Consider the following 26,248-nt stretch of genomic DNA (forward strand, 5'->3'; position numbering starts at 1 on the left):
CACCTTTCGATGTTACCAGACTCTATGTTACAAAGGCTTTACAAGAGTCAACTCTATAGAGTAGAGAGAGAAAAGGGGAAAGGTATTTATGGGGTTCATAAACCTCCCCCAACAGGCCAACGTCATGACACCACACTACTGAACAGTAGTCCAGGTGCGACAAAACTAGGGTCTGTTGGACCTTCCTCGTCGATAGTGTTGTTAAGAAGGCAGAGCAACGCTTTATTATGGACAGACTTCTCCCCATCTTAGCTACTGTTGTATTAATATGTTTTGACCATGACAGTTTACAATCCAGGGTTACTCCAAGCAGTTTAGTCACCTCAACTTGCTCAATTTCCACATTATTCATTAGGAGACGTAGTTGAGGTTTAGTGAATGATTTGTCCCAAATACAATGCTTTTAGTTTTGGAAATATTTAGGTCTAGCTTATTCCTTGCTACCCATTCTGAAACTAACTGCAGCTCTTTAAGTGTTGCAGTCATTTCAGTCGCTGTAGTAGCTGACGAGTATAGTGTTGAGTCATCCGCATACATAGACACACTGGCCTTGCTCAAAGCCAGTCGCATGTCGTTAGTAAAGATTGAACAAAAGCATGGGACCTGGTCAGTTTGACATGGAAAGAGCAGGTGTTCCTAATGTTTTGTACACTTAGTGTATGTCCACTCCCAAAGAAAAGAAGAATGAATGGTTGATGGCTTCCGATTGCTTAGTCACAACAATTATCGGTTTAAATTATAACTATTCACATTTAATTTCTGAAATATAAAGTTAATAAGTAAATGTGATGACAGTCAGTTTTTGTAGCTATCTAACCAAATATTACCATTATCATTACAGTGCTTTTGAAAATGTGTGTTGGTGCGCTATAAAAACATTACACAAAATGCTTTTACTGAATTAGCTTGCCCCCCTGTGTGTGTTTAACAAAGGAAATCGAGGGTTTGAAGAGGGCACAAAAACAGGCAGCAACCAATCACAGTGCCATAGAGGTATGACTGAACAGAGCCTTGGAGGAAGTTGAGAGGTCCAAGACACAACTGACAGATCAAGCAGATGAGCAAGGTAAATTAAACCACCTATCAGTGCATTTAGTGATCACATCAATCATTTACACTGTAAATTGTATTGGATAGTGCCATGCTATTAGTATAGTTCAGATTTTGGTATTCAAGTTTGGCTTCTGTCACTTGTTGTATAACCCAGGTTAAATAAACTTGTTTTATGTCTATCCTTTCCAAAAGGACACAGCAGACCAGGAGCATAAAAAAATAGAAACATTAAAAGCCAAAAACAAGAAGCTGGAAAAGCAAAAAGCTGAACTGATAGTGGGTTTTAAAAAACAGCTCAAACTGATTGATATACTGAAAAGGCTAAAAATAAGTCCTCATATTAAATGCAAGTAATTATTACAAGGCAGTATCATTATTGATATTTCTCCTTATCAAACTGACATATTTTTCCTCTTGCTTGAGCAGATGCATTTCAAATCTGCCAAGATGTCATTTACAGAAGAGGGATTCATGAAAGCTCTTGACTGGGGGAAATCATAAAGCAATACTGAAAAATGTATGTAATACAATCCTGTTTGCCTTGAATGTATTCTTATGGTTAGCAACAACATTGATTATGTGTCCTTTAATATTGTGTGGAAGTTATTGTTCATTTATACAGAATATATTTGTAATGCAGTTGGATTTTAAAAGTTTAACATTTTATTACAACAATGGGTTAAATCAATTTAAACTGTATTTGCATTATCGCCTAATAAAGGAAATGGTGTAGTTTTTTTTATTACCAAATGACTTCAACTGAAAATTGCTGCACCTCCATGATAGGATTTAAGGTGTGGTGATATGCAGCTAGTGGGATACAAATTAGTCTTTGCAACTTAATACATTTTTGAGTACACCATCGCCATAAGAAATCCACCATTGATACACAAAAAAACCCACTAGACAGCATCTACCCAATAATGCCATCTAGTGGTGTAGTATAGAAAGTGGTTATTCATCATCTCCCCAGCCCTCTTCATCAAAGATGTCGGCCTGTCGCTTTTGGAAATTGCTTCTGAAGTCCTCATCAAAGTGTTCAAGGTCATCTTCCCGGAATATGCCCTTAACATTTGAAAATAACAGTCAGTTTCAAAAGTGGGATCTTCCTGGAGCAACATTGTATCAAAAGTTTAGTTTTTTAAAGAATTTGGACAGCCAATGACCAGAGTTTAAAGAAAAACACAAAGAAAACACTTGCAGTTGAACTAAAAACTAAGACAACCTCCTCTCCCTTACCTTAGGTAGATAGCCCAGAAGTTTTGTGGCATGGAGTTTGAGAAGGCTTTGCCTTTCCTCCTCAATGATCTGTCGACGCAATGTCTCCCTCTCCTGTTCCATTGCTCTTTCTTCAGCCTCACGTTCCTTAGGAAGAGAGATCAAACTTACATTCAACAAATGTTCCTTAAGGTACCTACAGACTACCTCTGAGGCAGACAAAACAGTGTTAAACAGAAAAGCTTCAGTTACAATAACACCACTTTGATGTTGATAAAGAGTGCATAAGTGTTCAGGATAAGAGCAATATACTGTACCTTGTCAGCTAGGTACTGCTGTCTCCTGTCCTCCAGCAGTTTCTCCACAGCCCTCTTGTGCTCAAGCTGCTTCATGCGACGTTTCTGGGCATTCATCTGCTCTATGCGGTCGTCCTCAGCAAACTTGGCCATCATCATCTGCCTGAAGGCTTCCTCCTCTACCTTCTCAGCCTGCCTCCGCATTTCCTTGAAGGCTATTTGCTCTTGGCAGGTCTGCTGCAACTCCAGCCTCTGTCTGATTCTCTTCTCCATATCTTCCTGTTAACCCATTTTAAAAGGGTTGAATCCTCTAAAAGCGGTTTGGAAATTTAGGAAATTATAAAATGTGGATATGCTTGCTTACGATTTGTTTCTGCCTTGCAGCTTCGGCTTGCTCCTCCAGACAAAGCTCTTCACGAACACGCTCCATCTCGTCACGCTGCTGCCTCTCCATTTCAATCTTCTCAGTGAGCTAGAAGAAAGACATTCCTCAATAGCCATCAATATTGTTGCAATAATTTCTCACTTTGTCCACAAAAAAAAGATTAGAACATATTCTTAACTATGAATATAGCCAAGAGTTTTGCAAATTAAGTGACTTTTCTCCCACTTACCATCTGGTGAAGATGCTCTTTTGCCTGCTCTTGTTCTCTGACTTTCTCCATTCTGCTCTTCTCCTTATGCTGCTGGTAACTGGCAAATTCCAGGATGCGTCTGTTCTCAGCCTCCATCTTCTCCCGCTCCATCAGTCTCCACTCAGTCTGCTGGCTCTTGAACTCCTCTATGTACCTTTGAGTGGCTGTTATCTTTTCCAGTCTTAACTGCCTCTCCCTGCAAATAAGAAAGGTAATTAGATTTCCTTATATACTGATTACTTGATCAGGCAGGAAACTTAACCAAATTGTGAAAACAGACTGCCACTGTCCACTCACATTTGATCCTCCTCATAGATCTTCCTGACGATTTCATCAACCATGAGTTTCTCCTTGAGGAACTCCTCATAAGCCTCCTGTCTCTTATGCTCTTTCTCCTCCAGCTGCTGTTCCAGCTCCTGCTGGTACTGCACCACCTCCTCGTAGCGCTTATGGTCTTGCTTCTCCTGCTCCATAGAGGCCCGCTCATGCTCGCTCTTCATCTTACGAGCAATATCAGCCTCCTGACGCTAATGTCAGAGAAAAATATGGATTCACAAAAAGCACAAACAACAAGTCTTTTGGTTCAAGTCTCAAATATCCCTTCTACCCTGGGAAAGGACATTTATGAACTTACCACTGTCTCATATCTCATAGACTCCTTTTCAGCAATCTGTGCGGCCCTCTCCTGGTTTAGGTATGCAGACTTGAGCTTCCCCTCCAACTCACGGAGTTCAACACTAAAATTAAAAAAGAAACATTAACAGCAACACAAAACATCCATCCTGCAACAACTATGGACAGATTATTGTTGATGCACTAACCCTAGGATTTTTATTAAAGACAGAAAGGCACTTTCCCATCGGGCAAGTCAAGAGTATTTTTGGGTTGACCGAAGATTATGATCACTTGCCCGAAAATGTAAATTAAATTTACACGCAGCAGTTCCATATATTGCCTGCCTTTCCTCTACACATAGAGGAGGAATCAGAAAGATCAATACTGAAATTTGTTGTATTTTGGTTGTTATCAGTAAAAAAAAATAAAACATCTCAGAGCAGGCTCAACTTGCCCAACTGCCATAAATTGACTGTCTTTCAGTTTTAGGCTACTGGAATTCGTTGCAGTTGCCCAATGGGGCAACCTCAGAGCAGGTCCAACTGCTCAGTTCACTTGACCCAGGCAATAGGAGGGCAACCCTTAATGTCAATCTCTGCCAAGCCCCTCATGTTGGGACTTACCTGTTCTCTTTTATATATTGCCTCATTTTTTCATCTCTAAGCTTTTCATAGCTGATGCGGGCCAGTTCTTGTGCCATTCTCTCCTCTTGTTGCAGTTGCTTTTCCTTGTATATTCTCTCCTCCTCTGCCTGTAAGAGTCAGATGAAGTTAGCAATTACTTTTAGGACCAGTTTCCCTGACACAGATGAAGCCTAGTTGTTGTTTAAGCAGGTGCTTTTCATGAATGCTGTGTGAAAGCGATACCTTGATGAGAGCATCCTCAATTTGGCTTTCGTGCAGCTCGTCTTGCACTTTACGTAGGTATCGCTTCTTTTCAAGTCTCTCCTCACTCATTAGATTGGCTTGCATTTGTCTGTCCTTAGTGATGCGTTTTGTCTGGTCTTCTCGTTGCTCCTCCTGCCGTCGAAATTCCGAGATCACCCTCTGCTGCTGACTGTGCGTCATGTTGCGGCGCTGGTTCATTGAAGCCTTGAGGAAAGACCGCATTAGCTAATTTTGGTCAATGTATCAAGCAAATACATACTGGCTACTACCAGTGGTTATAATAAAAGATAAATAAACTTGAGTACCACTCAAGCTGGCTTACTTAGCACTAACAGCTAGGTCAGGGGTTTTGAAAGTGGGGTCTGTGGACCCGATCAAAATATTATTATTACAATTTAGCCTTTTTTTTATGAATATTGCTAGCACCAACAGAATCAACCAATTTTATACAAGGAATCTGTGTAAGTTTAGAGGGTGCAATACAATACAATGTAATATCATGAATTGCTATTGATGTTCATAATAAATCCTCTACGGGATCGGTGTCCCTATACTGGGATGGTTGAGCTAACGTGCGCTAATGTGATTAACATGACTTTGTAAGTTACAGCAAACTTCCCAGGACATAGACATCTTATATGTGCAGAACGCTTAAATTCTTGTTAATCTAACTGCACTGTCCAATTTACAGTAGCTATATTACAGTGAAAAAATACCATGCTATTGTTTGAGGAGTGCACAACAACTTATCACGGCAACTGGTTTGATACATTCACCTCTGAAGGTAAATAATGTACTTACATTCAGTAATCTTGCTCTGATTTGTCATCCTAAGGGTCCCAGAGATAAAATGTAGCATAGTTTTGTTTGATAAAATGTTTATATTCAAATGTAGGAACTGGGTTTAACAATTTGAAGTTTAAACCCCTGCTGTCTCTGGCTCCACACCCACCCTGCCATCGAGATGTGTGAAAGTTAGTGTATAAGCTAATGATCCATCATGTATGACATTCCTGGGAGTGTGTAAACTTACACAAATTTTATGGTAATACAAAATGTATGTTCTCTATGTTTATGTACTTGAAAATGTATCAATTGACCAATATGGCACATTTGGGCAGACTTGATACAAAACACTGTGCAGTATTACAATGCTCCACTGGATCAACCTGAAACTTTGCACACACACTGCTGCAGCCTAGTAGCCAAAATCTAAATTCCATCAAAGATAATGGAAGAAAAAAAAAAGTGGTTTCTTTTACCAGATCTAATGTGTTGTATTCTCCTACGTTAATTTCACATTTCCACAAACTTCAAAGTGTTTCCTTTCAAATGGTATTAATAATATGCATATCCTTGCTTCAGGTCCTGAGCTACAGGCAGTAAGACTTGGGTATGTCATTTTTGGCGAAAATTGAAAAGAAAAGGGTCAGATCCATAAGAGGTTCCTGAGGCACAGAGATGTAGTATCAGTGTGCTCCATCAATGATACATTTGTTCAACTGGATTGTTCTTGTATTCCACGGTAATTTAAGCTTTAAAAACGGTGAAATATTCTCTCTGCCCCAAGGCAAAATGTGTAGAATTGCAGGAAATGTACTTGAACGGCATCATTTTATCTGATGCCAAGACAGCCTTAAAATGTTATTTTTCGGTGACCGAGACTTGGTTTGTCCGGCCGTGCACTGCAGTAATAGTACAACTGCTTGTATCCTATATTTTTTTTAATCGCACTGTAAGTAGGAGTTGTGTTCTGGTATTCTGATGGGTCTATCACAAAATTGGTCCCCGACGCAAACAAGTTTGAAGTTCAGGAGCCTCAGAGCTAGCTAGGTAAATTAACTAAAGTTGGCTCGTTTTCTCAGCTAGCTGACGTTAGCTAACGACGTTAACCATCGAATAGCTAGATAATTTTCATGGAAAACACAATTAAACATAATCTACAGCCAAGTCATTTACCATCATTGCGTGGAGCTGTTGCAAGCCTCTCGTTGATTTGTATGTTTTACCAGGCAGAAATCTAATAATCTTCTTCATCTACCACTTTGCTCCATTTGTTTTGCTTCCAGTCGTCTTGGTAACATCGCGCCTTTTGTGCCTAACAATAAACTCGAATGTAATTGGTTAAAAAGTCCGCTTGGTCCTCCCGTCTTCCCAAGGTAACGTTACAGGTACTGCGCAGAATCAGTTAAGTTATTGACGCAATTGTTGTTCACAAACGTCAGACAACTTATCACCCACACACAAATCCCAATTCCCCCATGCTGACACCCCCTGCAAAATATCTAAATACAATATAGTTTGTACAATGGATATCTATGTATTTTGTAGTTTTATAAAAAATAAAGGACATTAATAACTAATTAATTAATAAATAATAGGACTACGCCGGTCCAGTTAAAAACTCTGGAGAAATTATTTTAGAAAAGTATTCAATTGGCAGGTCCTTAAGGATGGGCCTGATATTACTTGATTTCAGATTACTGGTATATAAAAGTTAGAATTTACCGATGTTGGGGACAGACGTATTGTCAGTAAAGCCGTCTGAAAGTATTATATTACAATGCCTTAAAGTATTCACATTCCTTGAATTTTTCCAAATGTTGTTGTTACAGCCTAAATGTAAAATAGATCACATTTCGATTTTGTCGTCACTGGCCTACACACATATCAAAGTGGAATTTTGTTTTTCGAAATGTCTACAAATTAATAAAACATGTAAAGCTGAAATGTCTTGAGTCAATAAGTATTCAATCCCTTTATGGCAAGACTAAAGTTCAGGAGTAAAAATATGCTTCACAAGTCACATAATAAATTACATGGACTCACTGTGTGCAATAATAAGGTAGTAATTAAAAAAGCATGTTTAAACATTATCTCTGTACCCCACACACATATATTATCTGTAAGGTCCCTGAGAAAACTGAGGATGGATCAGCAACATTGTAGTTACTCCACAATACTAACCTAACTGACAGTGTGAAAAGAAACATGCATCCTGTTTGCAAAAAAGGCACTAAAGTAATACTGCAAAAAATGTGGTAAAGCAATTAACTTTCGTCCTGAATACAAAGTGTTATGTTTGGGGCAAATCCAATACAACACTTTACTGATTACCACTCTCCATATTTTCAAGAATTGTGGTGGCTGCACCATGTTATGGGTATGCTTGTAATCGTTAAGGACTGGGGAGTTTTTCAGGATAAAAAAAAAGAAACAGAATGGAGCTAAGCACAGGCAAAATCCTAGAGGAAAACTTGCTTCAGTCTGCTTTCCACCAGGCACTAGGAGATGAATTCACCTTTCAGCAGGACAATAATATTAAACAAAGCCAGATTTACACTGGAGTTGCTTACCAAGACAGTGAATGTTCTTGAGTGGCTGAGTTAAGTTGACGTAAATCTACTTGAAAATCTATGGCAAGACCTGGAATTGGTTGTCTAGCAATGATCAACAACCAATTTGACAGAGCTTGAAGAATTTAGAAAATAAATGGGCAACTGTTGCACAATCCAGGTGAGGTAAAGCTCTTAGAGACTTACCCAGAAAGACTCAGCTGTAATCGCTGCCAAATGTGCGTCTACAAAGTATTGACTCAGGGGTGTGAATTAGATGTCTGTATTTCATTTAACACACTACAAAAAAATCTAAAAACATGTTTTCACTTTGTCATTATGGGGTATTGTGTGTAGATGGGTGAGATTTTTTAATTGATTTAATCCATTTTGAATTCAGGGTGTAAAATAACAAATGAGGAATACGTCAACGGGTATACTTCCTGAAGGTATATCTCCTTGAAGTCTGAAAAATGATGGGGCCGTGATATCACTTGACTTCAGAAATGATGGGGTTATGAGATCACTTGATTTCAGAAATTATGGGGCCATGATATCACTTGATTTCCGGTGATCCAAAGGCAATTTTTTTTTCATTTTGATCCTTTTCACAATGATGCAGGGACCATAAGAAAGAAACTCTCAGAAGCCTTTTTATCTTGCCTTTACAGCAGGGTTATTCAACTCTTACTCTGAAGTCCAGAGCCTGCTGGTTCTCTGTTCTACCTGATAATTAATTGCACCCACCTTGTGTCCCAGTTCTAAATCAGTCCCTGATTAGAGGACAACAATGAAAAAAATGCAGTGGAACTGGCTTTGACGTCCAGATTTGACTTTGAAGGTTTTACAGGATTTGCATAGAAGTCAAAAGGGCAACAATCTTTGAGTTTCACTTTTCAAAGTCTCATGCTCCTTGGTTGAAACTGTCAAAAACTGTCAGCCATAGTTGACATTGACAGCCATTCTATAAAGCTTGTTCCCATTGAGCATCATTAGCTGACATTTGGAACACTTGCAAAGAAATAGTGATAGAAATGACTGGGGGTGGGGGCTGTGCATACGTGAGGTGTTCTCACTTCACAAGATGGCAATGCTCCTCAAGGTGCCCTGACATTTGACAGAAGTGTGCCTCCCCCTGAGACCTCATCTGTAAATCTTCAAAACAACGTAGCTTGAGGTGACAACTGAGTATTGTATTTAGGCCTACTGTGCCCCAACAGTAAAGGAATGCTGAAATAATCTGACAGAATTTAGTCTCAGAAAGCGATAAAGATCCCACAAAGGAAACAATGGATAAATCTAGGTTTTAGTTTACTACTACTGTAGTGGTGTACCCTTTCTGCACTGTCATGTCCTCTTAATACTGGTACAGTACAATCCATTGATTACAAGACAAACTATCAGGCAATACTGCTGCATCGATGTTCCACACGGGATATAAACATAATAATTTGACATCATTACTCCCCTGTTCTTGTCTATTTTAAGTATGCAAGAAAACAGTCGAGCTTCACTGCTTGGGCAAATTCCGTATGTATTACCAGCACATGCTGGCCAAAAGCGACACCTTTGCTGTCACCTGTCAAATAAATTCAATCCATCTCTAGCTTGTTTACGCATCAACTCATGTCACCCTTCTCCCTCAAGCTTTTTGCATCCTCAACCTCCCAATCAGCTGAAAATGCACCAAACTAACACAAGATGGCACAATGATCATTCATATCAAAGGTGAAGACATTTCAGTGCCAAGTCAACACTTCTGTCAGTGTTAAACCTATCAAGATGCTTGTAATCTATGACAACTATTTGTGAGGTAACTGGGGAATCAATGTATTTCATTACTTTTCATGTAAATTGGGCAGTGAGGAGCCTACACACAGTTGATCACCTCTCAACTATAATGAACATGGACAGTCAGTTCTTAATCAAGTCTCAGTAGCAGATTTCATAATGTATTAAAGTTTATTTACATGCTAGCACAACTGCAATGGAAACACGGAGGGGATTAGATTACCTGGCCCAGTTGCCCACGGTGGGAGGAATTTGCACCAGGTGAAAAGTGATCGCATTCTTTTTCGAGCCAGGTGACCCACACTGGCTGATGGCAAAATTGTCTCAAAACAAAAGTGACGTAGGTTAAGCACGTGGAGTACTGAGTAGGATACTGGTTTCAAATGAAAAAGGTGACTGCTTTTGATCAAAACACTGCCTTCCCAATGCAAAGTAGTTTGAAAATTCAAACATTTTATGGCAAAGTGTTTCTGGAGGATGCACCATGCTGCCAGCATGAATGAGCGGCGCAGACTACTGTTCGATTTGAGAAGGGCGCTCCTCCCCCCCTCACTGCTTTTGCCTGTGACGGGCCATAGACCGGTGTACCGCGGTTCATTTGAATCAAACTCCCTCAAATGATTAAAATCCATTGGATTGCTCTCAAACTACAGAAGATCAAAGGGAAAGTGATGATTATAAACTCAGCAAAAAAAGAAAGATCCCTTTTTCAGGACCCTGTAATTTATAAAAATCCAAATAACTTCACAGATCATTGTAAAGGGTTTAAACACTGTTTCCCATGCTTGTTCAATGAACCATAAACAATTAATGAACATGCACCTTTGGAACGGTTGTTAAGCAACAGCGTACAGACGGTAGGCAATTAAGGTCACAGTTAAAATTTAGGACACTAAAGAGGCCTTTCTACTGACTCTGAAAAACACCAGAAGAAAGATGACAAGGGTCCATGCTCATCTGTGTGAACGTGCCATAGGCATGCTGCAAGGAGGCATGAAGACTGCAGCTGTGGCCAGGGTAATAAATTGCAATGTCCGTACTGTGAGACGCCGAAGACAGCGCTACAGGGAGACAGGACGGACCACGTGTAACAACACCTGCATAGGATTGGTACAACCGAACATCACACCTGTGGGACAGGTACAGGATGGGAACAACTGCCTGAGTTACACCAGGAACGCACAATCCCTCCCTCAGTGCTCAGACTGCCCGCAATAGGCGGAGAGAGGCTGGACTGAGGGCTTGTAGGCCTGTTGTAAGGCAGGTCCTCATCAGACATCACCGGCAATAACATTGCCTATGGGCACAAACCCACCGTCGCTGGACCAGACAGGACTGGCAAAAAGTGCTCTTCACTGACAAGTCACGGTTTTGTCTCACCAGGGGCGATGGTCGGATTCGCGTTTATCTTTGAAGGAATGAGCATTACACCGAGGCCTGTACTCTTGAGCGGGATCAATTTGGAGGTGGAGGGTCTGTCATGGTCTGGGGCAGTGTGTCACAGCATATCGGACTGAGCTTGTCATTGTAGGCAATCTCAACGTTGTGCGTTACATGTGGTAACCTTCCTGCAGGCTCATCCTGACATGACCCTCCAGCATGACAATGCCACCAGCCATACTGCTCATTCTGTGCGTGATTTCCTGCAAGTCAGGAACGTTAGTGTTCTGCCATGACCATCGAAGAGCCCGGATCTTAATCCCATTGAGCACGCCTGGGACCTGTTGGATTGGAGGGTGAGGGCTAGGGCCATTCCCCCCAGAAATGTCTGGGAACTTGCAGGTGCCTCAGTGGAAGAATGGGGTAACAGCTCACAGCAAGAACTGGCAAATCTGGTACAGTCCATGAGGAGATGCACTGCAGTACTTAATGGAGCTGGTGACCACACCAGATACTGACTTTTACTTCTGACCCCCCCCTTTGTTCAGGGACACATTCAATTTCTGCTAGTGATATGTCTGTGGAACTTGTTCAGTTTATGTCTCAGTTGTTGAATCTTATGTTCATACAAATATTTACACATGTTAAGTTTGCTGAAAATAAACAGTTGAGGACATTTCTTTTTTTGCTGAGTTTAGTATATTAAAAATACACAAAAGCACCTATGAAATGTCAATGGAAGTAGAGGTATCCAAAATAAAAAGCCTATATCTACTAGTGGAAGGATAGTCAAGAAGATATTTCAAGGACTTTTCACACTTGAGTACAAGTTCATAGATCAAGGAAAGCATAAACATTCAGATTGTGTATTTTTCGACACACTACAGAAAGTCAAATTATTCACATTGTGTACCATTTTCACTTTCATTGAAAGCTTACAACCAAATTGAAAGTTTGACAGAAGTAAAATCTTGCACTGTTAGAAAAAAATGATACATGTTTTTCCAAATGCCAAATCTAATAAACACATAGCAGGTCTCAGCTTATGTCCATCTGGTCAAGGACAATAAACTAAGAAAATGGGGAAGAGAAATACATTTCAATAGTATGCAGTCTTCTTAAAAATACACCCGGTCCACTTTTCTCTACTCCGAGGCTGCCGATTCCTTCAGTGTTTCAGGACTGGAGGGAATGTCTTTGTCGTCTGCCCTGACTTCAGCTGGACTTTGAGAGGACGAGGAGATGTCCTTTGCTTCCACGATATCGTTCACCTCTTGGTCTACAACATTTAAGGGGATGGTCTCCAGGGAAGCGCTGACCTTCTTACTGTCGTCAAAGCTCACAGATTCCGGTTTGCTTAATGACTCACGCAAACACGCCGCCTCCCCCTCTAACTCACAGGCCACAGAACTAGAGGGGGACCTGGTCGCTGACTGCAAAGCCCACACCTCCCTCAGCTCCTCCTCAACTGAGCTTTCCATAGGTGTTTCACTTTCCATGGGCCCTGACTGCAAAGACTGGTCTTCCTCGACTGAACTTTCCATGGGTGTTTCTAGCTCTGTAGCCTGTGTGACTCCATGGATCTCATCTACTGTAGAGAGCTGTGGAAGCCCTTGCACTTCTGCCTCTCCTAGCTGGTTAACTGCTGCATCATCGTTGTCTAGTAGAATAACATCACCTCTTCCTGACTCTTGGGTCTGAACATGCATTACATCTGGCCCATCCCCTCTTTCAGCAGCTGGGGTGATACACAAGACATTGGAGGTCTCCTCCAATCTGGGAACGCTGTGAATGAAAAGGGGGGGGGGGGGGGGGGGGGGGGGGACACGTACCAATTCAATCTAATTGACTCCATCCAAGATGGGAAAAATATTTGTAGGTTCTATTTAGTGTGGACCATTCCCTAATTACCTGTGCAATTGTTCAAAAGCGCCACTCACTGTGGCAGTTTCAGCATTCTATGTAACAAAAAAAGAAAAAGAAGAGGTGCTGGGTTGAGGAAACCGTTCAAAATCAAACATATGTGTTTCTCAGGTACAATCCAGCTAGAGTAGTACCTGGATATCAGGGAACATCAGAACAGACATCCCTTGCTTATTTCTGAAACAGAACAAAAGAGAAAATCACGACAAATCCGTTAAATGTAGAGCCCTTTTAATAAAACAATTGATAAAACTACTTTGGAGATAGCATATGGAATATGGTAATGAAAACTTAAAATTCATTTTCAGAGCATAATTAAGGCTGGCTTATCAGCACAGAATTAGTATTCAAATAGTTACTATTTTTTCAAACAAAGATATTTTAATCATGAAGCAAAAGGACCAATGACCTTGTCCAGACAATCATTCTTCAAACAAAACAGGCATTTAGCATAAATATCAATTAGCATTGAATTGTGCATATTCAATTCTCAGGAGAAACAACATATTTATGAAATGATTACATTTGAACTTGATCTCATGTGTATTGTTAGTGCGTTTGGCTCCTCAAAGGAATACAAGAAATTAAGACGAGGATATTCTTGCAAAAGAGATTCTACAATGACCTTTCATTTCAGCAACTTCCCAATGACAAAATTACCTTACTTTAGGCACACATTAATTAAGCAATGTTTCCTGGTATTAATTAAGGCCAAAGCTCCCATTTGCATTTGTGAAGGTCAAATTTTTTTTTTTTTTTAAATATACACTTAATATGCATCCCAATTAGCTTAACATAAAAGTATATGGTAAAGATTTCTCAAAATAATGGATGCTTCCAAACAACTCATAGGTCAGGGAGTTGGAAGTCTCACAAGTCCTTGATCAAACTCAGATTCTCATTACAACACTGAGGGGTGTTACTTTTATTTTAGGATGTTCTCGTTATCTGCTGCATTGGGAGAGTAGCTACTCACCCTCTAATGCCGTCATCTACAGCACCACCTTCTGCAAGACAAGAAAAACGTGACATGCAGACAGGTTTTATTATTATTATTATTATGATTATTATTATAATATAAACGAAATGCGACACCTAAGCATCTGGTTGTGAAAAATGTGATAAACCTTATACCTTTCTCTAGTATGACCTTACAGACGTGGTGTGGTCTGTCAATCAAATGCTTGCTCATGAGGTCAGTTCCATGCGCATCCGCCAGGAAGTCACAGTTCAGACAGACAAGGGTTAAATTCCTGCAAAACAGTAGGTAAAATGTGATTCATAATGACTGAATAGAATAAACTTGCATGGAGCTTAATTATGGTAACGTTTGGTGAAAATGCAACACTACTTATTTAATAAGTCATTACCAAAAACTAGAGTGCAGAATAATGGCAACATTAACAAATTGATTTGAGACCAGATTTGTTTAGTTAGGGACACGTACCTTAGGACAACTGGGATTTTCCTCATTTTCCGGAATCTCTCTTTTGAGATGGCACTATGGAACCTGACAAATATATATTTGTATATATGTAATATGAACAATAAAACATCATCCCTGAGCTGACTAGGTGAAAAATCTGCACTTAACCCTACTTCCTCCTGTAAGTCGCTCTGGATAAGAGCGTCTGCTAAATGGCTAAAATATAAAAATGGGCATATACACTGTTCAAAAAACATTAAGAACACCTACTCTTTCCATGACAGACTGACCAGGTAAAAGCTATGATCCCTTCTTGATGTCACTTGTTAAATCCACTTCAAATCAGTGTAGATTAAGGTGAGGAGAGGTTTAAAAATGATTTTTAAGCTGAGACAATTGAGACATGGATTGTGTATGTGTGTCATTCAGAGGGTGAATGGGCCAGACAAAATATTTTAAGTGCCTTTGAACAGGGTATGGTAGTATGTGCCAGGCGCACCAGTTTGTCAAGAACTGCACGCTGCTGAGTTTCACGCTCAGTTTCCCGTGTTTATCAAGAATGGTCCACCACCCAAAGGACATCCAGCCAACTTGACACAACTGTGGGAAGCATTGGAGTCAACATGGGCCAGCATCCCTGTGGAACGTTTGACACCTTGTAGGGGTGTTCCTAAAGTTTCGTACGTGCAGCGTATACATGTGTTATGAGTCTGATACTCAAGGAGCTTTTACCTTATCATATGGTTTCCAAATGAAGTTTTGCAACTTGTCCGATACTTGCATGCACCACAAATTGCAACCATGGGATAGTGACTATAGAAGTCATGAATCTCCGAGTAGCACTCAATGCAGGTGTGTCTTCTTTCGCCAATACTAAAAAGGTAGAGAAAACTAATTGGGGCATCATTATTTCATTTATATTTAAAGTACTATTACCTTCTGTAAAACATTCTGAGATGCATTATTAAACATACAAGTTACTTTGGTGTAATATATTGATAACCAGGGCTCTGAAGTGTGACCATTTTGGTCGCATATGCTCTTAAATATTTTGCTGTGCGACCTGACATATTTTGGGAGCACCGTGCGACTATGAAAACAATCTCCCAGATAATAATTGTTGTAATGATTAGGCTTCGCTGTACCGTTGTTTGAGTGACCTAGACATAAAAGCGAGCACAGATTCGTTACTGTCATGGTTAGGAGCTAATGCAGCATCACTACTGCAAAAACATATTGTTTCTAGCACAAACTGGTAAACAGATATGAACCATATTACCTGTGCAATGTTCTATTTTGAATTGGTTATAGATTTATAAACCACTTCACAAGCTGCTCCAAAACCCCTCGCAGGCATTTCTTTACCTGTTGTCCAGTCATGTCACCTCATTAGCTCCTAACTTTTTTAAGAGCACCAGTTCTACCTATGAAACGTTTGACTTTAGAGCCCTGTTCATAACCAACCATGAAAAGAATCAGCCCTGACCATAGTTTAGATCCTGTAACAGAAAAGATGTAGTTCGTGAGGAAAAAAAACAAGTTGACCGAGTGATGGACCGACCTGAGACTCTGCAACACATGGTTGTTCTTCTGCTGCTTGAGGAGCTTCTTGCTCACTGTGGCCTTGCCTTTCCCCCCACTGCTGCCCTGTGTGGTAGATGTACTGCTCCGAGCTTTTACATTGGCTGCCTTTATGCCTGGGACCTCTGGTATGACACTGACACTGGATTTTTCAGCAGCATGGGTGGAACTGGGAGATGGCCCGGTCAGAGAGGCCCGGATAGTCACCTGAAATATGAATTTAAAAAAAAACAGATCAAATTAAGATCCTCTGAATTCATGCCGTGATTTAAACGCTTATAATAGAACTTGCTTTTAAATGAGGGCTTATTGCGGTTGCCATTGATTTTATGTATATTATAGATAATTGGTACAGAGGTAGTGAGATGTTTTGCGAGGCTAAATAAGAAGAGTCAAAACCTTGGTTCCAGGAGGAAGGCCCTCCAGAGCTTTGGGTTTTTGGAAAGTCTTATGGTGCTGAGTCTTGTGATCCACTCTCTCCTTGTAGGTGAGGAAATTCAGCCTGCATTTCCCGCAACGATTAATTCCTTTTTTCTGTCAAATTGACAAAACAAGTACAATAGAAAAACATGAGACTGCATATAGGTACAGTTGAAGTCTGAAGTTTACATACACTTATGTTGGAGTCATTAAAATTCACTTTTCAACCACTCCACAAATTTCTTATTAACAAACTATAATTTTGGCAAGTCAGTTAGGACATCTACTTTGTGCACGACAAAAGTCATTTTTCCAACAATTGTTTACAGACAGATTATTACACTTATAATTCACTGTATCACAATTCCAGTGGGTCAGACGTTCACATACACTAAGTTGACTGTGCCTTTACACAACTTGGGAAATTCCAGAAAATGTCATGGCTTTAGAAGCTTCTGATATGCTAATTGACATACTTTGAGTCAATTGGAGGTGTAGCTGTGGGATATATTTCAAGGCCTACCTTCAAACTCAGTGCCTCTTTGCTTGACATCATGGGAAAATCAAAAAGAAAATCAGCCAAGACCTCAGAAATAAAATGGTAGACCTTCACAAGTCTGGTTCACCCTTGGGCGCAATTTCCAAACGCTTGAAGGTACCACGTTCATCTGTACAAACAATAGTAAGCAAGTATAAACACCATGGGACCACGCAGCCGTCATACCGCTCAAGAAGGAGATGCGTTCTGTCTCCTAGAGATAAACGTGCGTTGGTGCGAAAAGTGCAAATCAATCCCAGAACATCAAAGGACCTTGTGAAGATGCTGGAGGAAACTAGTACAAAAGTATCTATCCACAGTAAAACGAGTCCTATATCAACATAATCTGAAAGGCCGCTCAGCAAGGAGGAAGCCACCGCTCCAAAACCACCATAAAAAAGCCAGACTACGGTTTGCAACTGCACATGGAGACAAAGATCGTACTTTTCGGAGAAATGTCCTCTAGTCTGATGAAACAAAATTAGAACTGTTTGGCCATAATGACCATCGTTATGTTTGGAGGAAAAAGGGGGAGGCTTGCAAGCCGAAGAACACCATCCCAACCATGAAGCACGGGGGTGGCAGCATCATGTTGTGGGGGTGCTTTGCTGCAGGAGGGACTGGTGCACTTCACAAAATAGATGTCATCATGAGGCAGGAAAATTATGTGGATATATTGAAGCAACATCTCAAGACATCAGTCAGGAAGTTAAAGCTTGGTCGCAAATGGGCGGCAGGTAGCCTAGTGGTTAGAGCATTGGACTAGTAACCGGAAGGTTGCAAGATCGAATCCCCGAGCTGACAAGGTAAAAATCTGTCCTTCTGCCCCTGAACAAGGCAGTTAACCCACTGTTCCTAGGCAGTCATTGAAAATAAGAATTTGTTCTTAACGGACTTAGTTAAATAAAACATTTTTTTTTTAAATGGGTCTTCCAAATGGACAACAACCCCAAGCATACTTCTAAAGTTGTGGCAAAATGGCTTAAGGACAACAAAGTCAAGGTATTGGAGTGGCCATCACAAAGCCTTGACCTCAATCCCATAGAAAATGTGTGGGCGGAACTGAAAAAGCATGTGCGAGCAAGGAGGCCTACAAACCTGACTCAGTTACACCAGCACTGTCAGGAGGAAAGAGACAAAATTCACTTAACTTATTGTGGGAAGCTTGTGGAAGGCTACGTGAAATGTTTGACCCAAATGAAACAATTTAAAGGCAATGCTACCAAATACTAATTGAGTGTTTGTAACCTTTTGACCCACTGGGAACGTGATAAAAGAAATAAAAGGTGAAATAAATAATTCTCTACTATTATTGTGACATTTCACATTCTTAAAATAAAAGTGGTGATCCTAACTGACCTAAGACAGGGAATTTTTACTAAGATTAAAATGTCAGGAATTGTGAAACACTGAGTTTAAATGTATTTGGCTAAGGTGTATGTAAACTCCCGACTTCAACTGTAGATAATAGGTTCAGCTATCCTTAGTAAAGGGTAAGATTTCAGGACAATGTGTCATTTCTGTGTTTTGTTGGTTGGCACAGCTAACAGGGTCATTGAATCCTTTTTGATTCTTACACCATTGGCTGGCTTGGTATTAGACTAAGGTTTCTTTTGGCTTTGTTGTATGGCTACATACAGTGATTTGTGGAGTTGATCTGGTTTGTTTTTTCTCAGAGAGCCCGTTAGGCAGGTGAAAGGAAGCAGACATTGCTGTGAGACAGCTATGTATTACATCAAGGTGTTCAGCAGACAACCAAATCAATCCAACCTCAGAATAAAAGCCAATAGGGCAACTCACAAGCGTGTTCAATTTCTTTGAAACCAGCCAGCTTTAAAACTCAAACTCTGAGAGAAAACGGTTTGCAGCATTCACTGCTTTATTAAGAGGCCTAAACATCAGGAAACTGACAGGAAATCACAACGTGTGCCAGGTCAGTCCAAACATGAGCCCCATCAATCAAAAATGACCCAATCAACATATTTATTGATCATAAATTGTTGCACATATTTAACAATAGAAAAGTACCCAATATAACTAAGCCTCTTACCTGATGCTTCATATAGTGCTGCATGTAGACATGACCACTTTTAAGAACTTTAAGGCAGAAAGGACAAAGGAGATCCTTTGTATTTTCATGCACCGTACGGAAGTGTGTGTCCACATCGGTAAAGAACGAAGACCTGTAGTTGCACACCTGGAAGGAGACAATTAAAGTATTAGTATGAAAAATAAATGGGTCAGGAGGACTGCAAGTAAAATCCCTTCAATAATTTGAATTAAATGTTTCAATTCCTGATTGTAATGCCAGGGCATCTCTACTATTAATAACTTTTCTTTGTGAACAGATTAATATAAAAACATGATCGATAAACAAAATGTACCTGGCAGACATAGGGCATCTCGCCAGGCTTGTGATTGTCCTTCATGTGTTCCAGGAGCACTTGCTCAGACTCGAAGGCTAATTCACATATCTTGCAATTGGCTACAAAAACAACAATGAATTACTAAAATGGGCCCAAATTGTTAAAGACAGCTTTATTTATATTACTATAATCAACCTATGTACAATAATGTATGATTGCTTGAGACAGTGTTCAATACGTTAAGGTGAAATGTATGGTTTCATTGGCGTTTCATGTTGGTTGCTATTGACTGGTATGCCTACTTGAAGATTCGACCATGCTGTGGGCACTCTCGACGTGGCACTGCAGTTGGAATGGGGTTGAGTACTGCCGGTAGCAGTGTTGGCAGGTAGTGTGGCTTTCCCAGCTCTCACTGTTCTGCTTCTCCAGCTCCAGATGGTGCTTCATGTGGTTCATGAACCTACAAGAGTCACCACAAAGTTCAAGATAAGATATCGATAGCAATGTAGCGTCAGAAACCACAAATGCCAAAGCAACAGAGTGTCAGCTTTGCCATTTATCTTTAAAAAAAAAAAATTGCATTGTAAAATGTCATTTTTAAACAAGCTATTAAAAATGAGAAAAATGTGTAACTATCCAATCCACAAGAGGAAATTTCATAAATGTTTTGTGAATATATGGTGAAAAGCTCATTAGCTTTTTAGTCAAATGCTTCTTTAAATAATTAAAGAAATATATGCATACATGCATAAACAACTAACTACCCTACTTCAACCCACATTTAGAAAAAGAAAAACTAACTTAGTGTATTGAGCCAAATTACAGTGAAGCCGTATTCAATAACACTTCAACAGATCGTGGCCTATGTGCAACACCAAACCTGCGCGTCGGATTAAAAAAATAAATTAGCAACCACTGTGCACCTCACTTCCTAAGCATGCATAATTGCCATTAGAATACTGCCAATTACGCACATCTTTTTGTTTTGCTTAATGATGTGTTCCACGGCTGCCCCCGAGCCACACAACCTTTTCATGTAACCGCTGCACTGACAAGGCAGGCAAGGCCCATTTTTCAGCCAGCAGTCTTACCTCAGCTCCCCTAATAGAGATTTTTATGCAGACAAACTATGACCTCTGCTGCCAGACTGGGTTCAGTACAAATGCGTCTGCCCATTAAAATGAGCTTACAGAGGCTTTTCTTGCTACACCCTGAAGTAAAGTTATTTAATCAAAGGAGCAGTTCCAAACTAGCAGCCATTATTCATCTCTGGCCCCAAATGGGAATATGAGTTGATATGTCATCCATCTGGGGGAAAAAACTGTGATGAGGGCTGAAACACATTGAATCTCCTCTCTTCACATTAAAGTTAATCACTCTCCATGGGCAGAGGGCTCATTTAACACTTGTTTATGAACACCATTTCCATGCACCAAAACAACACAGTAGACACTTGGGGTAACGTATTGACGAAAAGCCGGTTGATGTATCCATTCATTACCAATAACAGTGAGCCATTCATATAAATATAGAAGATATGTCCACTGATCTGTTTATTGGTGACAGTAATTGTGTAATGTGTTTGCATTATGTAAACATGTGAAATGCCAAATGTATTGTTTTCATTATGCCACTGGACAAATAGGATATAGAGGAGTTCTTTGGATTAGAAAATTACCTGTTTAAACAAACATTTTGTGCAGTAGACAATAAACCTTTTTTTCGCCAACAAATAATCATATTATTCAGGAATACAGTGGCTTATTGAAAACAAAAGCAGAGCTGCACAGCAAGCAACACCTGCTGTAGTTACCTGACGTTGTTCTTGAGTACTTTCAAACAGCTCTGGCACTTATAGGTAAATGGGGTCTTCTGCGGCTGCGATTTTGGTTTGTCTCCCTCAAATCTACCATAGTAGAAGTCTGTGACAAGCATGATGCGCTTGCTTGCAAAAAGGTAAGTAGACTTTGGGGTTGAGGGGAAGACACACTCCAACAGGTGAGGACAACATTTCTGAAATTAAAGTAAATTTAAAATAGGTGAACAAATTACAATCTGCAGAGTTGATATTGTAGTTGTTAAAGTGCCTCTAAGGCTCTGGTTCATGCACTAATAGCAAGGCTCGACATTAACGCTTGTCCTCTTGTTCGGGACAAGTAAAAAATAAATATTACGACAAGAACATAGATTTGTTCAAAATGGATAAGTAAAAAAAATATAACACAAAAATCAAACAATTACTGCGATCAGAATTGGATGTGAGAAGCAAACACTGAAATAATATTCAAATCTATTTTTCATGTACATAAATAAAAAAGCCTGCACGTCAAATTGTAATTGATATGCATATTAGCTACAGCCTCATGTCCAGACCGATGCTGACATGAGAGGCGGCAGAAAAATGTAGGCACACTTTAATGAGAATATTAATTACATAAATATAGGCTAAACGGCAGTCATGTTTGACAAATATAATGAATGATAATTAACATTAACGTCTGAAGGCTTGATTCTGTCGACATACTCAAAGCACTTCGTTCAGATCAAATGGTCACAAGACCGGAGAGTGAAGGACAGTGCATGTTGCACACTGCACATCACCCACCTTGAATCTGAGCGGAGGTGGCCAACATTTTGAAACTATTTCATAATAAACTTAAATTGTTTAAAACCTGTAAGTTTCATGTCGAGGTTTTAAACAATTAAGCAGGTCTTAACTTATTTCAAAGTAGTCTAGCCTAGGCAAAATATGACCACAGAAATATTGAAACCAGAATTTCTCATGTTCTATTGGTTTTCAAATCAACAATATTTTATTTTCCAACAGCCAAAGGCATAATACTAGTCATGAGTAAACCATGCCAGTTTATACATCTTTAGATCTCCCCTCTTCATTTCTAACAGATGTTTTCATCTCTGTCATATGAAACCGCTCGCACATGTGGAGCGCTTTTGAGAAAGGTGTTTTCCCACTAATTGCATGTTGGAACATTTGTGCGTAGCCTAAGGCAATGTGGACATAGTTGAGTTTATAATAAGAAATAAAACGATCAACATTTTAAGCAAAACGGTCTGATCTGTTGCATCAGCATCATTGCTAAAAAATGTTTTAAAGTATGTCATCCCAGACCTGTCCCAGTCTGTTTTGAACCGCATACATGTTTTATCGTCCCAGGGACGCCCTTTAATATATAAAAGACAAAAAAGTATTTGGTTGTAATTGTAATATTTTATAGGCTACCAAGGATAGCCAACGATCCTCAAGGAGAGCCTTAAAAGGGGCAGTGTTGTATTTTGAGACACGAATGAATATGCAAAGATGCCAATAGGCAGACTGTAGCCCAGTTACATTTTTATCAGATTTTTTTTAATAGTAAAAAAAAAAAAGAAGGTTTTTCATTTTTTTTAAAAAAGTGGTTCCTTGACTCATAATGACGTAAAAATAGTGTTAGCCTTTTTTTTGGAACAAGTAAACAAATAATCTGTCCTTGTCCGAAGTACAAGTGGCTAAAAAAGTTACTGTCAAGCCCTGAACAGCAACATTATAGAATAGTTATGTAAAACAATTGTCACAGCTAAAGGCATGCATTTTAGAATGAGTGAAGTAAACTCACCACCATGTGGTCTTTCATGACAACTTGTTGGTAGAAATCAAATTTACACTTTGGACATTTTTTACAAAAACGTGCTCCATTTTCTAATATCTCCTGGGCGTGGGGAGAAGCTGCAAAAATAAAAAAATAAATTTCAGTTGTAAAAATAAAAAAGTAACAGTGCTAATGAATCTAGCTAATAACAGAGCATGCAACTGATGTAAGGAAACCCTTACCTATGTCATGCTTTGCTTTTTTAGCTGTGCTGTTTTGGTCTTGAGGTAAACCCCGTTTGCCATAGTCTGTTTAAGGGGAGAAAATAGATTCATACTTATTATCACAAGTCCCATGCAATCTTCAGATCATGAGGTCACACACAGTTTTCCTGACCACGTGACCTGGCCAAGAATATCTCTGGGTCAAACAAGTAAGATATTTTGGTTTACCCCAGCTGTTGCCTTTGGCTTGAATAACTGGGGACACAATCTGGAGGTTGGTAGAATTTGAGCGGTTGGGCTGGGAAGACAATGCGGCGGGGCCCTGCACATTGGACAAGGTCACTACGTTGTTGTGGATCATGTGCACTTGAGGCCTGTGGATAACCCCAGGTAAAGGCTTCCCTGGAGTCACCTGCTGCAGAATGTGCTGCTGGCCTGCTGCTGGAGTCATCTGCTGCAGAATGTGCTGCTGGCCTGCTGAAAAAAAAACACATTACAAATATGAAACACCGCAAAAAGCAGTATGTGTGCACTGTGGCTGTATAGGGAATATATAAGTTTACTTGAGCATAGATGCACCAAATTAATTTCCAATTATTAGTCTGCTCTGAAATACAAAAATGTGTGTTATGTTTTGGTTTGTTGCTTGCCTGCCTGCAATCAAGTTAGGATGTAATATTTCTATTTTTACCTGGAACCACAGTGAAAGATGTCCCCGGGGGATACTGTTTCCCAAGGGAAGCGAGGAAAGCCGAGTTGGCCGATAACTGTGGTGTGGTCATAATGTAACCCTAAGAAAAAAGGCAAACAGATTTTATTAAAACATTGCACCAACACCATTACAGCCAAAAGTTACATCTCTATAACTAAACAGGTGCCCAGTCAAAGCTCTTCTCTGTCCCAGCACCACAATCGTGGAAAAACCTGCATTTGTATTTTCCTACTAGCACTGACTTTGCTGATAACTACTTTATTGAGGGAACATGTACTTACAACTGTGATATGTGTTTGTCTCACCTAGCTATTTTAAGATTAATACAGTAATTGTAAGTTTCTCTGGATAAGAGTCTCTGCTAAATGACTCAAATCTAATGTGTGTTCTTTGCAATGTATAGCAAAGTGAAATAAGTGATATCTAAAGCAAAACACAATATACCTGGTTGTTGATAATGATGGGCTGTGGTGGTACTGCTGTTAAGGGTCGAGGTGCATTGTTCAACCCGTTCCCAAGAATTATGTTCTGGGGAACTGGACCCCGAGTGAGATGAGCTTGGGGGGAGTTGTGTGTCATTGTCATCCTAGAGGCTCTTGGTCTTCCAACTCCACCACTTTGAACTGGGGTGGTCTTCACATTTCTTTGGTTGTTTGCTTCAAAGACAGGTCAGATAATTAACCACTCTTGTTTATGCATCAATGCAATAAAATCTATATTGATAATCATATTTACCAACTTTGTAGAGCAACTAAGGGGAAAGGATCCAATGGAAGGATATTGTGTATGCAAACTATCCAAACTAGAGAAAACCGACAACAGTGTCGGAGACCTAACATTAACTGAGCCATACCAAGAGAAGAAAACATACTTGGTCTGGTGTTAATGGTGTCGTTTGAAGTACTAAGCTCCCCAACAAATATAGGTTCATCGTCGTCATCATCATCATGTTTACCGTCGCCCAACAAATTAACTTCTGGTGTCTGTCTCTGCCATGGCTCCAGCTCCTCTTCCTCACATTCCATAAAAAGCTCGGACATTGTGAAGCTGAAAAATGGATGAGAGTTACGTTAATGTTAGTTCGAAACAAACAGTTAACTAGCTAGCTAGTCAAACGAAGTTAGCCCACAGCTAGCTGAAGAAACCATGGCTAAGGTTAGCTAACATGTTTTGCGTACCTGGCTAACTAGCTAGTAGGAAAAGCTAGGAAATTGGAAACGTTGATTCCTCATAGCCGTGCGCCCGCGCGACTAGTTAGTTAATGGACCTTTTGCTTATATCCCGTCGAAAAACCATAGCTAGCTACATAGAAAGGCTGGAAATACAATGCAGAACACCACATAGTTAACTAGATATACTAACGTTATCTACCAAACCGTCCAGTTGCCATCTATTTTAGCTCACTACAGTAGCTAGCTAACTCTGATAGCCAGCCATTATTAGCTACAGTGTGGGCAACCAATCATGGCGTCTGGCGCGACAACACAACATCGATCTCTTTGTTCCAACTTCATTTTATCTGATGCAGTAATACTAAGGGATGTTTAAATGCTATTCAACAATACCAACATTCTAAGTATACCAGTGGCCAAGTACAGAGTCCACTTACCTTTCAATCTAACGTTTAACTGGGTGGTTAGTCCTTAGTACAAAATGAGAAATACCTTCAATGGAGCGTCTGTGAATATCGTGGTGGCTGATGGGAAATGTGGGGTTTGCTGAAAGGAAGGTTACCACTGCCTCAAAATTAGCTATATCGTTAAAATTCATGGAAACAACAATTCGTTAGAGTTAGCAGTGTGGTTATGGTTTGGTTTAACATCACATTTTAAGAAGATAAATTATAGAAATATGCAGGGTTTATGACTTTGTGGAAGTGGTAACTGTTGACAAACAGGAAGAGGCGAAGCATTAGTGTTTACTCCGCCCAAAATCTTCTTCTATGGTATAATGGCGGTGTGCAAACAGACACCGCCCAATGTCTGTCCACGTTTTAAAACAGATCGGTTTAATTCTTCTTCTTGAAATGTGTATTGGCGGATCACAACCAACTGAAATGTGCATACACTGCCACCTACTGTGCTGGAGTGTGAGGCCATCTATTTCTGTTATCTAGCCCTGTGTTTCCGCCTACCAACTAACTCTACACCCATTAAAACCTCACCACTATTCCACTACTTGTTTTTGGTCAGTTGTGAACTTGGTCGTCAACTACCTAACAAAACCTGTGAAAGCACTGTAGCACTTAGTCCCGACGTTCC

General features: G+C 40.0%; 2 protein-coding genes across 6 annotated transcripts; both read right to left on the minus strand.

Annotated features, from left to right (window-relative positions):
* Positions 1-1,693: 1,693 nt before the first annotated feature.
* On the minus strand, positions 1,694-6,911 carry mns1 (meiosis-specific nuclear structural 1). The gene is made up of 10 exons (XM_029721428.1): positions 6,664-6,911; positions 4,684-4,908; positions 4,441-4,568; positions 3,837-3,939; positions 3,500-3,729; positions 3,182-3,398; positions 2,932-3,039; positions 2,589-2,846; positions 2,293-2,418; positions 1,694-2,118 (listed from the first exon to the last, which is right to left on the minus strand). Exons 1-10 carry the CDS (start codon positions 6,739-6,741, stop codon positions 2,008-2,010), a joined length of 1,584 nt encoding a protein of 527 aa, XP_029577288.1. The 5' UTR covers positions 6,742-6,911; the 3' UTR covers positions 1,694-2,007.
* Positions 6,912-11,890: 4,979 nt separating this feature from the next.
* LOC115167232 (zinc finger protein 280C-like) lies at positions 11,891-25,791 on the minus strand. Of its 5 annotated transcripts, none has more exons than XM_029721430.1 (20): positions 25,652-25,791; positions 24,859-25,034; positions 24,432-24,643; positions 23,967-24,066; positions 23,504-23,752; positions 23,294-23,359; positions 23,079-23,188; positions 21,278-21,477; positions 19,767-19,924; positions 19,483-19,583; positions 19,149-19,295; positions 16,540-16,674; positions 16,121-16,347; positions 15,292-15,432; positions 14,581-14,643; positions 14,268-14,386; positions 14,110-14,140; positions 13,268-13,310; positions 13,122-13,168; positions 11,891-12,995 (listed from the first exon to the last, which is right to left on the minus strand). In XM_029721430.1, exons 2-20 carry the CDS (start codon positions 25,025-25,027, stop codon positions 12,356-12,358), a joined length of 2,958 nt encoding a protein of 985 aa, XP_029577290.1. In that variant the 5' UTR covers positions 25,028-25,034; positions 25,652-25,791; the 3' UTR covers positions 11,891-12,355. The 5 variants fall into 5 exon arrangements, with proteins under 5 accessions (XP_029577290.1, XP_029577293.1, XP_029577292.1 ...); XM_029721433.1 differs by having other exon boundaries at positions 23,504-23,713; positions 25,597-25,790; XM_029721432.1 differs by having other exon boundaries at positions 23,504-23,749; positions 25,597-25,790.
* Between the last annotated feature and the right edge of the window lie 457 nt (positions 25,792-26,248).

The sequence above is a fragment of the Salmo trutta genome, chromosome 29 (assembly GCF_901001165.1).
Source record: "Salmo trutta chromosome 29, fSalTru1.1, whole genome shotgun sequence".
NCBI classification, from domain to species: Eukaryota; Metazoa; Chordata; class Actinopteri; order Salmoniformes; family Salmonidae; genus Salmo; species Salmo trutta.

What these genes read in the sequence shown, in the direction of transcription:
- LOC115167232 (XM_029721430.1), bottom strand. Translation starts at nt 25,027, where the DNA reads ATGTCCGAGCTTTTTATGGAATGTGAGGAAGAGGAGCTGGAGCCATGG. An exon ending in AGATGCCCTATGTCTGCCAG is followed by an intron (nt 19,296 to 19,482) that starts GTACATTTTGTT and finishes GTCTCCTTCCAG; the next exon opens with GTGTGCAACTACAGGTCTTC. An exon ending in TAAGGTCATACTAGAGAAAG is followed by an intron (nt 14,141 to 14,267) that starts GTATAAGGTTTA and finishes CTTGTCTTGCAG; the next exon opens with AAGGTGGTGCTGTAGATGAC.
- mns1 (XM_029721428.1), bottom strand. Translation starts at nt 6,741, where the DNA reads ATGAAGAAGATTATTAGATTTCTGCCTGGTAAAACATACAAATCAACG. An exon ending in AAGAGCATCTTCACCAGATG is followed by an intron (nt 3,040 to 3,181) that starts GTAAGTGGGAGA and finishes TCTTTCTTCTAG; the next exon opens with CTCACTGAGAAGATTGAAAT. An exon ending in TTCTGGGCTATCTACCTAAG is followed by an intron (nt 2,119 to 2,292) that starts GTAAGGGAGAGG and finishes TCAAATGTTAAG; the next exon opens with GGCATATTCCGGGAAGATGA.